Here is a 14,176-nt window from a genome sequence, read left to right as displayed (position 1 = left end):
TCCACAACAGTGTAATGAAAAATACATTTAGGAAATCCAGCTAATCACAAACACTATTTCATTTCAGTGACAAAGAAAAAAAATGCACCAAAAAGATGCTTAATAAATCATACTAGATGAAGAAGTTCTATGCATTGGAAAGAAACCTTTTAGAACAAAAAACAACAACAAAAAAGGCAAGATAGAAGAATTTTTAGATATTACAGTTTGTACAAACGGCTTAGAAACAGCAACTGTGCATGAACCAATCTATCTGTTGTAAGACTTAAATCCCTAAAAAGGAAAAAGTCTCTTCTATTCCCAACTTTGATTCATTGTGGGAAAAAATTAGTGCACTGTTCAGAAATAATCACAAATTATGAATTTGCAAGCAAAAGGTGATAACAAACCAGCCCCTACAATACCAAAACGGTGGCATACACAGTAAGTAAAAAAACTGACAAAAAGAAAAATACACTCACAATGGGAAATCATGGAAGAGGAATTTAATTTAATGGAAGTGCTCCCCTCGATGAATGTGCACAAAATGAAGTCCGTTCCTCTTGTAGCTGGCATGAGGAAGGCTGGAGTTCACAATTCTCCTTTTTGTCATGAGGCAAGCCCTAGATACCACTACTTTCACCCTCAATAACAACATCTGGAAACTTAATGGAATCCCTCAAAGAGCCAAAGTGCTATCTACAGTTTCTATTTCTGGGCCAAATTTGCAAAGATTTAAAGGCAGGAACTTTTCTCCCCATCAGTCCCATATTCTCATCTCCTATTCCTACGCACTGTAAATTATACTCACAACTGTTGTTATTATAGACTAATAGAGGTGATACAGGAAAAAATAACTTTATGACAAACTTGTATTATAAAGACACCACAAGAAATGGAGAAAAAGATGAAATTAGGAAGCAGTGAACACAATTAAGACATAACTAACAAGGAACTGCTTCTCTTACAGAAAACTGGAAAATAAAAGGTAAGCCGGCCACTAGTATTAAGAAACCTTTGTAATAATTGTAAAATATATTTTACTGATTCTGACTGTGTTCTTCCAACAGACAAGAAAAAAACCAACAGCACCTCTGTCCTCAAATAACAATTAAGGAACTAAGATGGTCAAGGATTATCTTAAAGCCAGTTTTTATATCAAAAAGTCTTGCCCACCTAACTAGCATAGTATTGTACTTTTTTTCCTCAAATTTCATGAAGAAAAAATATCCAGCATCTTAATGGGAATTGGAATAAATCTACAAGATACAAGTTTTACTATATTTGTGTAAAAGACATGGTAATTCACTGTTCTTTAGAATTTTATCAAAAAGATTCCTCACTGTAGAGGTGTCTAGAATAAGAAAGGATGACATATATGCATTTCACCTAAACAAAAACACTTTTTTTTTTGCCAGTGTATCCTAAAGATATGAACTGCACAGATACTGATCTTCACAAGGTTTGGATAATGTCCTGGGAAATAATAAGTATTTTGCTTCTCTGTGTAACAAAAGCAGAAATAATACCACAGAACACAAGAAGTATTTTGGATTTCTGGGAACCATTCTGTAAGTGCTCCAGTGACACAAACCTTTGAACAAGCAATGTCAGCTAACAATGAAAGAACATATCATATCTAGACAGAATGCTATTCAAATGCTTCTTAGGAAAATCAGGAAGGGGGGCGGGGGGGGGGGGGGGCAGAATCCAAATAACAATGCAAGCTTATTCATCAGGGTGCAAAATATCTGCGTGGCTATGCATCCCATAATTAATTAAAATCAATATGGTTTGTAATTAATCATTTGGGGAACGCTCAATATGCACTATATTTTTTGAAAAAGCCTTATTTTAAAAGCTGGTTTTATTAGAGTTAACTTATTAACAGAAAAAAACATGGTTTGCACCATCTTTAAAAGTATACCTGAACTTCCAGCAGCCTTGTTTCACCTAGCATCTCCTTCTTATGTTTCTTTCTTTCTTTCTCCATTTGTCCAATTTTCTCTGTATTTAACCTCTATTATTTCTAACATACGCTATCAGTTTTTCCTCTTCTTCCATCCTGACTATTTTCAGATACAACAATCCATAAGTGGTTGTGAGTGAGTATTTGGCTTGGAAATTCTATCAGATAAGACAGCCTAGTGAGCATGCATCAAAAAGGATGTACTCCCCATAGTCAATACCTGGGGAAGATGCCAAGATCCCAGCATATTATGGAAGCAGTCCTATTAGAGACAACATTTTTAACTTAATATATGTATAGTACTAGTTTAAAGTTCTTCTTAGAACCAGCCCAAGAATTTTCCACTCGGCAGTCCATGACTTTTGTATTGTACTACTCAGATGTTACATTTTAATTACACTACTCCAAATCTCAAAATCTCTGCTGGAAGAAAGAAGAAACAGTGCTTTTCCTTCTCTCAGTAGACCTTTCAGACTATCAATCTATTTTTTGATATTTGCAGTTAAACTTCCCCCAGAGCACCTGAATGAAACTGCAATTTCTGTCAGCTTTACTGACTAAATACAGTGCTTTCAACATAAGCAGGACAACCGACATGTAACAGAAAAGGCCCTGAAGAGCTCTATCTGCAGCCTTAATGTTTGGTTTACACTTGATTTATTTTTTAGAACAGGGACTTGAATCCTGTTCCCACCCAAAACAGTCTGGACTGTCAAGAGCATACATTAACAAAAGTTTTCAGTGCCCTAGTCCCAGGGATGTCTAGAATGGAATGAGAACAGGAAGAGAGATGGAATAGAGAAGTGTCACACCGAATCATCCTTTACTGCAACAAGAACTTTTCCAGTGCTATCTGTCCATAGAAATTAATATAGAAGAAAGTTTTCCATCTCTGCCTTGTCAGCTAGCAGGGGAGAGAAAATGTGGAACAAATCTAAAATTTATACTAGGCATTCTACATACGACAAATCACTACTTTTACCATAGAACAAACAAAAACAGAGGAACTAAAATAATCCACTCTCAATATATTACTTTTTAAACATATAAAACTATAATAAATTTATAAAGCACCGTTGAATAAAATACCTTGTACATCTCTGCTTCAATTTGTTGATGAACACCTACGTAGCTCTTCTTAACTTGCTGCTTATCTTTGATCATCATTGTAAGCCTATGCAAAGGCCCAGAATTAAGATCCTCTGCATGTGTCTTCATTATTTTGCTCAGCTGTTCTGTTTGCTGTACCACAAGCAACCAAGACTATAAAAAAAAGTCAGAGCAGAAAAGCACTTACTTATTCTGGCTTACAAATAACCAAATGATGAACATGAACTTCGGGAAAAGATGCATCACTGTTTAAAAAATTCAGTAAAAAAAGAATTTTAAACTTACCCAAATGCACTTGAGATTCTCTAAAATAAAGTTCTTCCTGCTACAGCAGAATCATGCCTCACACTTACACATAAAATCATAAAAAAGCACCAGAGACAAAAATACAATATTGTATGTTCAGCCTTCAATACTGTCCTAGTACTTCTGAACACCGATGAAGGCTTTACAACCTTTTCTGGAATACATCCCCAAAACCCCTGACAAGCACGTTCCTGTGTCCTTTGCTGTCCTGTTTCCCAGCCACAGTTACTCTGTTCAAGCTGACTTCTCTGGCCTTGTCTAAATACCTCACAGTAATATGCATTTAAGTGGTTACGGTTTAAAAGGATACCATTCGTCAGCTGCTTCACATAACTGACAGCATCAGTCAGGCCACCAGTATCAAAGCATGAGGTGCTAACAGGTTAAGAGACACAAGCAGTTACTTGTCTGTCATAGTAACCCAACATATTTCTGTACCCTACTTTAATAACTTCTTTGGCCATTCTGTCATTCAGTTTCCAGGACAGCTTAATGTGCCATTTGTGGCTTTGAACTTTGATTAATAACTGTAATATGAACAGAGAGACTTCCAATGCACCACAGATATGAACATGAAATTAAAGTTCAATTCAAATAAAAGCTTTTGTTACCCTAAAGAGCCTTGTCACACTTTGTTGGTGGCAACAGTATTGGATTCCTTAGAGATAACTCCCTGATATCGAATGCTATGCTCTATCTAAAATTTCAGAACGGCTACATGCCAGACAATTATCAGGTTTTAAAGGCAGCTAGTATGCTAGTTTTACTAGCATTTATCTTACTCTTACTAAAAACAGAAATCCACTTTAGATCATCACAACTTAGAAAATTAATTTGTTTGGTAGCTTTGGGGTTTCCTTACATCTCATATATGAGCATATATACATAGTATTTCCATCTCTACATGATAATGCTGCAATGCAAACTGGATTCTACAGAAAGAAACAAAAGACAGTTAACTCCTGTATATATTAAACCATCTTCAACATTTCATTTAGCTCATAAATATCCCACAGACTGGCACAGAGCTATCTTAGACTGCTTAGTGTGGTGGTGTAAAAGGTCACAGCCTAAAGCTTCCCAGCTATGGCTGAAAACTGTTTCACCTCTCCATTACAGAACACTCTCCAATGACATCGGAAGCCATATTGCAATGCTGCACAGGATAAAAACACCATTAAACATCTCTCTGAGAGGAGTGGGTCTTGTGGTTATAGAAGAGTTCATAAGAGTGGTCTCAGAGGTGAAAAAGTAGTCAGAGTTCTCCATTTTCTTTAAGGCTGATTTATTACTGATGAGGCAGTACTGTTTCAATCAACCCTGAAAATCACAGCAAAAGCACTTTTCAGCAGGACAAGTACTCTAAAGAAATACTTCGCTTACAATTCACCAAATGAACCCGAGTAAGCCAGAAACATAGCAAAAACTTCCCTTTTTATTAAAACAACCAATTTGCACATTTTGCTGTTCTTTACATTCCTCTTCCCATATTGATAAAACATCAGTTAAACAGGATTTCTGTGATTTTTATGATATTTTATTATTTTATATAGGAAAACCTAAAGTTAAAAGCTATACTTGAGGAAAGGCTTCCAAAATTGGGATTTATATGGGACAGAAAAGCAGCTGGATGGGGATAGTAGAAAAGGCAAAGCATTTCCTTTCACAGAAAATAACCACAATCCATCAAAAGCAATAAAATACAATATTGTTTGCTTTAACAGTATTTTTTAGATGTATACACACACAAAAGAGCTGTTGGGGAGCACTTAAAAATACTGCTTTTCTAGCATTAGCAGCTGCTGCCACTATGCTTTCCAGCAAGTTTGCTGCATGAAAAAAACATAGGACAGATTTTCCCAAACACTGTTTCTCTCAAAGTGCTCACTCTTGCTGTACACGTACAAGAAAATCAAACAAACATAAAAGATGAGACAGCTTGGTATTTGGTTCTGATGCCACATAACACCAAAAATTTAATACGCTGGTATTTCAAATCTTAGAAGATGTAAGATACTGGATTTATACCCCATTGTATTTGGGTCATACTTTGATTCTGTAACACGTCAGGAAGAGAGAAAAAGTAACATGAAATAATAAAGTAAATTAGAATGAAGTGAGTAAAGTAATCAATAATTCAGACATTTTACTGCCAAAACCAATAATACAATGTGTCACTACACAACTTTAAAATCCAAGGTCACAGTGAAATTTCAAGACAAGCCCACACAAAAGATCTGTCAGTAGCATATAAGTATTTTTCCTGTTATACAAAGATGTAGGGATCAGGGATGGGGCTTGAGAGAAAAATGGCATCTCCTTAAGAGGAGAAAAAAAAAAAAATCCTGAAAGAACAGCTTGAGTATCTATATCCAAAACAAGATTTCAAAATGTGACACACATGCCTGCCTTCAACTCCAAAAGAACATGACTTAAGTCCGATCTTCAGCTTTGTAAAATTGATTTGCTCACAGGAAGTGCCCATGTCACTGACATGAACCATCCTAGACTGAACTAGTTACATGAAGGTTAAGGGTTGCTTATACCTTATAATGCTAAATATTCTGATTGCCAATGTTCCTTTACTATTCTAGCCCTAATCCACTCCATTTCATCACCTCAAAGAACTGGAAAACAGTTTGGCTAGCACATAAGGGCAATATAGTATGAATTGTTAGTCATATCACCAATAATTCTATACAAAACTTTGAGATCAAATAGTAGAAAGCTTGAAAAAAATACCTGACTTCTGCCAATCTTAGGCTAATGACAACGCTTTAATATTTATTTACAGAAATTGTTACAACTTGAATAGCAAAATCCATAACAAACTGTGTGTAAGACATATAATTGGGTGAAAAGCATTTCAAATACACCACCAAAACACACATGAAAAAAAAAGGTAGTATGTCAATTTACAAGACAAGAATTATTGTGGGGGGAAGGAAGCAACAACAGAATTTGTTATAGATAAACACCGTGCAGTGCTACTTTTGGGGCAGCTGAAGCAGGCCAGCTATAGTAGCAGAGCTTTCACACACACTGCCACTTTAATCTAGTACAAATCCAGACTGCTGCACAAGGAGCAGTCATGTTCCTAGTGCTATGCCATAGCTAGTATTCAAGCAGCCACCCCATAAACTCACTACATAAAAACTGCTTTGTCTAAAATTAACTTGACCCAAAAAGGGTGTTTTCCTGCGAGAGGAGATCAGGATTCATGCCAGACTGAAGGGACTGCGTAACCACTGCTACAGCAGAATGGCCAAGAATTGAATAAGCCATTAAAACAGAATAAATAGTTTTCTCTAGTCAGGAAGGAATCCAAGTCAGGAGTGAAGCTTACAAACAGGTGAAATACGGAAGTTTGCTTCATCAGTACCTCTACTGGACTTGCTTTAAATCTGAAAATTAATAATTTGGGGGAAGGACAGCTTTACCTTTATAAAAAGTCAACACAGCTATTTTAAACTGGATACAAAATAACTTCACAATTATGAGAAACATCCTGAATTAATGTTCTGTTTTTATAATACACACTGCAGTGTGAGTAACAGCTGGAATGCCAGGCTTTGCCTTGGTTTCCTGGCATTTTTCTGTCACAAATTCTATAAAACATAAACAATAGTTCCTATTTAAATGTCTTAAAAGAAAAGCTTACTATAGCATACTTTATTTTCATCACTAAACAAAGCAGCAGGCTCAACGCAGGAACCTAAAATACTGAATTCCAGAATTCGGGATTGATTCTAGCTCAGTTACTATTTTCAAAGCAAGATTCGACCTCAACTTCTGCATATTCCATTGAGAAACTAAAAGGAGCCCATTTAAAATACTTTGGCAACATTAACTCTCAAGAAGCTGAAAGAACAGAAATCCAAATTAAACTAAACCAAACAAAAATAAACCCAGCACTGCCATTTCCAAGGATATTCCAAATTCAAAATATTTCAGTCTTACCTTGGACACGTTGCTGATATAATCCAATTGACAAGTGCTCTCTTTATCTACTTGATTACAAAGATTCTGTAAAGTAGACGCATACTCCTTATCACTTTTTACTCGCATTACCATAAATTTCTTCACCGTTTCTAGCAGTCGTAGTTCCCAGTCTTGCAGTTTTAATAAAGCATCATGAGAATACTTCAGGTCACCTCCAAACCCCATTTTTTAAGGCACTATATACCACACAGGGGACAATACAGGCTCTTCACCACATCTGAAAGCAGAACAAGGTTAATGAGACATGTATCAAAAGAAAAACTTCATGTGACAAAGAGCAACTACTAATGTCTAAACCCTGAAATAACTTAACCATGGGATTAACCACTTACATATACCTCCTCAAAATAAACCAAAAGGAGGGTCAGAGCACTCTTTCAAACACCCATCTACGACTGGTAGAGATCTCAGGCCCAGAACTGTCCTCCAGTTTCCACGTGCAAAATGGAAAAAAACTCCCTAACTTAAACTGGAGTTACGAGGGAATACATAAAAGCATCTAAGACAGATACTAAGACCAATCCACATATTTAATCAAATAACGATAGCTGACAGTATCTCCAGACAAGAGCCATCAACTGGTGACCCGAAACATTTGTTTCTGGTGTTTACTGTCCTAAGAGCATAGAAAAATCCAAATAAAACATCAGGTCTCAGGCACAGCATCTGTGGGAAATGGATAACTACTTAGAAGCTTGTTTGCCTCTAAACACTGTCTTAGCAGGCCATTAAACTTGCAGATTCAACATCCCAAAAATCAGAAAATATCCCAAATCAGGTTCCCCATGCAACCATCCATTGCTCCCCTGGGACACACATTAGGGCAGAGTCCTTCTTCACACAATCTTCCCCTAAGGCAGTCCAGTCTTACCGTACCAAATGGACATCATTTGATAAACAGATAAGAAATGCTGCCTTATGAAATCCTGTAACACAACTCCAGGTCAAAGACACCTGTTTGAGCTAGCTCTAAAACACCAGCATCTGATACTGATAAACACAAGGCCACATCATGGAAGACCTGAACCCACATATATGAATAATTTCCATAGACGCACAGATTTTGTAATGCAGGCTGAACCCTCTTTTCTGTGTATACACCAAAAACCTATTCCTATACTAATCAGCTTCAAACTAGGTAAGATAAACTTACATAAATGGCAATTATAGTTCCGGACTGCAGTGCAGACACTGCCTGTGTACTGCTTATTCACCAATTCCTGCACTCCAGCCAAGTCTTAACTCTTTTGAACACAGAAGTACCAATTTGTTCATAGGCTTTAAATTGCCACTTAAATTAGCAGAGTGTTTTACAAACATTAACAGATTTATCTTCCTCACAGCCCAAGGGGCAAAGCAGGACTAATAATCATATTTTACACTGAGAACTGAGACACATAAACTAAAGTCAACATTGTACTAGCTAACACTGGTATGTACAAGTCTTAATGACAGACTTTTCAGAGTGCCTAGCATTTTTAGCATATTAAGTATCCAGAAAAAAAAAAAAAAAAAAAGATAGATGTTATTGGCTTCAGTTACCACACAAAATTTCAGAAGGTTTTGCAAATCAGAACCTAGAGTGATCTCCAGGGTAGCCTGACTCCCAGGTGTCTTCCTGCAGTTCCCTGCCTCCATTAGCTCTTCCAGTAAATTACGGAAATAAGCCTCATCCACTCTGTGGTTATTCTCAGAACAAAAACCATGCTACGTAATGAAAGAAACAAAGATCCTATAAAGAAAGAATAGTGCTGTGTTACTATGCATCTACACAATAGAGACTAGTCAAGGTTGTATGAGTAACCATAAATATTGCAAGCTTTCATGTGCCTTTTAATTTGAAGCTGTATATTTAGTCAGAATTCTTGCTGATAGCTAGGAGCTCAATCATAAAGAGGAACAGTAAATAATTCACGCTGGCTGTATTTATAAAGGATGGACTACGTCATTAGTTGTATTACTGATAATATTTTCACAGCTAAGTTTTAAAAACAGTCTTGCAAAACCACTAGTATTTTAGTAAGATGAGCAAAAGAAAAAATCTTAGAGCACCTACTTATTAACATGACTGGAGCTGTGTTGATGATTATTTTACACCCTTTAGACCTATATCCATTTCTGTGACAAAGCTCATTTTTGTCCTAGCACATTTTAGTACATTACCTAAATAACCTAGCACATAGCTATGAGAAAAGACAGTATGTTTATTTTCCTACATTCCAGATTCAGAAGAGATGGGAACTGAATCTCAGAATTAAGTCTGGCCTTGTGCTATGAGTGAAGTGCTGGATTGCTTGCTTTTTACTGAGAGGCAGGAAGGCAAGGAAGGGAGGAAATACTCTCAGCATATGATATTTCAGTCTGCTTCTACTGACTCACCGAGGAGGCATAAGATTACAAAGATCAACAGAACAGAAGATCCAACAACATCTCACTCCAGCCTGCTAAGCCTGCCTTTGCTAAGTAGTAATCAGATTTTTTTTCTGATTACACTATTAGATGCCTGGGTTCATAGACAAAAATTGTGCACATACTGGACTCTGGTCTTTGTTTTAATTCATTCCATTCACCATGACAGAAGCAGCACAGCAAAAATTTGGTTTGCAAAAGTGATAAAATTCTGATTCAGTAAGACTAACAAGCATAAAGTCTCAGAGTTCATGATTCCCAACTGGGTAAGCCATTCTACATACACCTTCCTTGTAGATTAAGAAAATGTTCAATCAAGACATTCAGAAAAACTCAAATGCTCCAATATTGTGGAGGCAAAGAAGTGGTGAACAAGTATTCAAGACTAAGCCACTTACCTGTCAATAAGCTAAAAAATTATACTTTCAACTAAAATCACTTTCAATTTTTTAACACTTTGAACATTTTTTAACACTTTAAACAACTGAAAACAGTACAGATCACACAGTCGCTTACTTGAAGTCAAAACTGTAAGAATTACCAAATACATGAATAGATGTGTTCTATGCAATCTGTATTTCAAATACTCTTAAAAAGCACAAGTGCATTTCAAAAGGCTGGCGTTCAAAGAGACAATATCTGGCACCAGTACAGACAAGTTTGGTTATCCCTCTGCTTAGCGTGCACAGAAGAGTTGACCCTACAGGGTCAGACCAATAGAACAGAATATTTCAGCTGGAAGGGACCTACAATGATCATCTGGGCACAATCATCCACATAGATCAGCACTCCGCCTCCAACCATGGCACCAGGAGATGCTATTTAAGGACAGCAAACAAGTTGGGCTGCTATTCGTGCCGTGATCCTCCTTGTGCTTCCCCATGTTCACAGCTACTGGATTACGGAAAAAATACTAACAGTCCCATTTTTTGGCTTTACCATACAACATTGCAAATCTCACAATGAACACGTAAGACAAAGATTCCCACCCAGATTTTGCAACCACAGACTACTGGCAAAATTGAGTAGTGCAACAAAATCTGAACCCAGAAAAGATTCACTGTGGAACCAGTAGGAGACGTGGGGAGTTTGAGACAGAAACATGCTTTCTACTCCAATGTTGAAAAGATGAAAATACAGTGTGAGAGATATTCGGGGCAGGGGGTGGGGGGGGGTGGGGTGTTTTTCTCAAAAAAAAAAATGGGAGAACATTTTATCTCAAAGGAAAAAAACAGAGATGGTATCACATTTTAAAGTAGCTAGATGGAGAACTGAAGACAAGAAACACATGATATGCTCAATTCACACAGGAAAAAAAACCTTCAGGAATTGCTTACTCTTACTGTGAAGAGATCTTTCCTACTTCTGGCAGATACCCATGAGGTTTATCACTTTTTCCACACATGAACAATGCTTGCATAATTTGACATGCCAGTGAAGTCGCAAACTGAATTCTAGCATGTTTTGTAAAAGTAGTAAAATCCTAGTGGCATCAAATAGGACAAATGAGTTTCAGCTAGTTGGGTTTTTTTATCTGAAATGCGATAAATATATGTTACTATAAAAATTATATGCAAATTAGCCAAACAATATTTGGTAAGCTTTAGTGGTTAAAATATGTCTCAGAGCCAATTCCAAGAAAGTAAGACTTACTTTCTTTTTACAGTCACTCTCAAAATAACAAACTAATCACTGACCAGAAGTAAACACTCAATGTACATTTAATAATATACTGTGAATGAGTAACCAGGCCTTGAACAGTTCTAAATTTAAGCATAGTTACTGAAGACAGTTTATGAATTGTCTCCACCACCACCACCACAGCAGTGCAGATTCCAAATGAATCAATGTTAAATTTTCTCAGCATGACAGTGAGAAACTTCAATAACAGTCACATCATTCCTCAATACTGTAACACTCCTCTCAGCAAATAAAGCCAATATTCCAGCATTAGTAGTCTTCCTGGATTCCAGTAACAACTCTGAAGAAAGTAGTTTTCACAGCCAATCTGCAATTAATTTAAAGACTGCAATCTGTCCCTGACACAAGAGCGGCCATACCATGTCAGATCAAGGGTCCTGTGTGTCTTACACAGGACTGAAATCAAACGAGTGGGGAAGAACAGAGCATGTGTATAGCAGTACTTTCCCAGGATGCTCTCCTACCCTTATAACAACTGGTGTCTTCTGTTATATACTGCCGGGAAATATATCCAAGACTGTGACTGCTGATCTCAAAATGATGATGGATCCACACGCATCAGTTGGAAATTGTGGTTTCATAATATCAATGACAAGGCAGGCAACTGATAAATCACAAACCAGAAGCATGCCTGCTCCCAGTTAAATTCAGAACAGGAAAGCACAGCACACATCTGGCCCCTCCAGAAGGAGGAATATTGAATGGGCACAGTATGCAGACAGCACCACACTCACTCTTGATCTGCTGTCAATTCCCTTGCTCCTAAATCTGTGTGGGCTGCAAATCACTTAGCATGGCTTATATTTTACAGACCCTTTCTAGAAACATTAAGAATCATGCTAAATCAGAAAAGGAAGGGGACTTGGATTCAGGAGACAAATCCTCAAATTCAAGGCTTCTGATTTAAAAGAAATTGTATATCAAGTGACCAATTTGTTAGTGCATCTCAATTGCTGAATGTGAAGCTTACAGTAGGTTATATTCCATTAAAACAATGAAATAAATCATTCTCAGCCCTCCATCCACATCTTAAATAAAAAATAGACTGTTAAAACAATTGACATTTCTGTTAGTGTAGGATCCATTCCTGGAATGTGCAAGACCATGAAACACAAAACACATGCTTTATCTACCATTTGTTTACACTAACCACATATTCAGAATATTATCTACATATGCATTTGATGTGAAATGTATGAAACACAAACTAGCTGAATTAATGCATCCATAGAGCTACTGCATTAAATAAACATCCAAAGTGGTAATCTAAAGCTAGCCTGATTGTTTTAAAACTGGTCTGAAATATTAGTCCACTCAAGGCAAAATGAGCAGCCTTTCTGCAAAACATAACTCACATACCTTAAAAAATTTCCCCTAAGAAATGATCCTTAATACACTTCCCTTTATGTCAGCAGCTACTTCTTCTGATTCTCACTTTCTAAAATATACTTTGATTTTCTGGGCACTCTGTAAAATAAAAACAGATAAGACATTTATTATCATCATTATTATTATTATTTCAGCATTTCAAGCTACATTGCAAAACTTGAATTTAGGTAATTTGCTTTGCATTTTCAGATTATTACCAGAAGACAGATTTTTTTTTTTAATAAGACAGAGTTCAAGAAAACAGAAGAGCAGACTTCTCAAATAACTGCAAGTAGTAGCATGCTATCACTTCATACACACAATTTTGAGGGAAGAAATAATTTTGTGTCTACACGTGACCAAAGATTATTTTTTTTAAGTTCTTGGAACTTCTTATGACACAGTGTACTGTAGCCAGAAAACTAGATAATTCATTTATTTCTGAACTTTGCCCTTGATAAAACAAAAAGGAAGCCCATTAGTAAGGAAAATGAAAGCATGGAAAACCAAAATTCATTATATGAAAGATAAACTTCATAGCAGTATTTTCACTAGACTGTAAGAAAACAAGTGGCAACATGAGAAAGCGACCAATCAAGACACAGAAATTGCTTATATGGCTCTAATTACTCCAATATCTAGAATAGTAAAAGGTCAGAAAGTTAAGATGACTGCAGCACTAAAATTTCAAATTGTAACTCTGGACTGCAGTCTAGCCTGGATCTTTGAGGTTTTATATTAAGAAAAGAGTACATAAAATCCAAAAAATAAGAAGAAACAGGCTTTGCATATAGCTTACAAGTGTAAGGTATACTGTATAAGCTACAACCGGACCTATGTGAAGTATTCACTCACAATCCCATAGCAGAATGTCTCATCTAAAGTTAAATCTTTAGATGAAACATTCAACATCAGTTTAGCAATGCCCTTGTAAGAAGAGACATATTAAGCAAAACTGAAAGACAGACACAGTGTATAAGGGTAAAAAAATGAGAACTTTTTTCAAGATCTCCATTATTTAAAACAAAGCACTAATCATGGACACGTTTATAAAATCTTACGAAGGGATAGTTTTAGTTGATGTTCAAGCAGATGTTATTTGGTATTCCTTTCTGGTTATTTAGTGACATTGTAGAAACACAGTGCTGCCTAATATAAATACAAAACTTCCATTCTCCATGACCAAAAATAGAAAAGACTGCAAATGATGCTTACGTTCAGTCACTGCAAAGAAACAGCAGCTGTGCAAGCAGATACAAAAGGAGAAAAAAAACACAGCAGGCTAGAAGCATTACAAAATTCACCACATTTTTAATAACAGATACAAAAAAT

At 36.4% G+C, this 14,176-nt stretch overlaps 1 protein-coding gene across 14 annotated transcripts in view; it reads right to left on the bottom strand.

Moving 5' to 3' along the window:
• FER (FER tyrosine kinase) overlaps positions 1-14,176 on the bottom strand; it is a 196,501-nt gene that overhangs the window by 169,501 nt on the left and 12,824 nt on the right. For all 14 annotated transcript variants that reach the window (XR_012648927.1, XR_012648928.1, XM_075020214.1 and 11 more), the window contains exons 2-4: positions 12,836-12,943; positions 7,325-7,583; positions 3,038-3,211 (exon numbers count right to left, since the gene is read on the bottom strand). Coding sequence is in view for 12 of the 14 variants with exons in the window: in XM_075020214.1 (XP_074876315.1) it covers positions 3,038-3,211; positions 7,325-7,531 (381 nt within the window). In the remaining 2 variants the exon portion in view is untranslated. The remainder of the gene's footprint in view (positions 1-3,037; positions 3,212-7,324; positions 7,584-12,835; positions 12,944-14,176) is intronic.

The sequence above is a fragment of the Buteo buteo genome, chromosome Z (assembly GCF_964188355.1).
Source record: "Buteo buteo chromosome Z, bButBut1.hap1.1, whole genome shotgun sequence".
Taxonomy (NCBI): Eukaryota; Metazoa; Chordata; class Aves; order Accipitriformes; family Accipitridae; genus Buteo; species Buteo buteo.
Note: the sequence above shows the minus strand (reverse complement) of the source record. Positions and strands in the feature narration are given on the sequence as shown.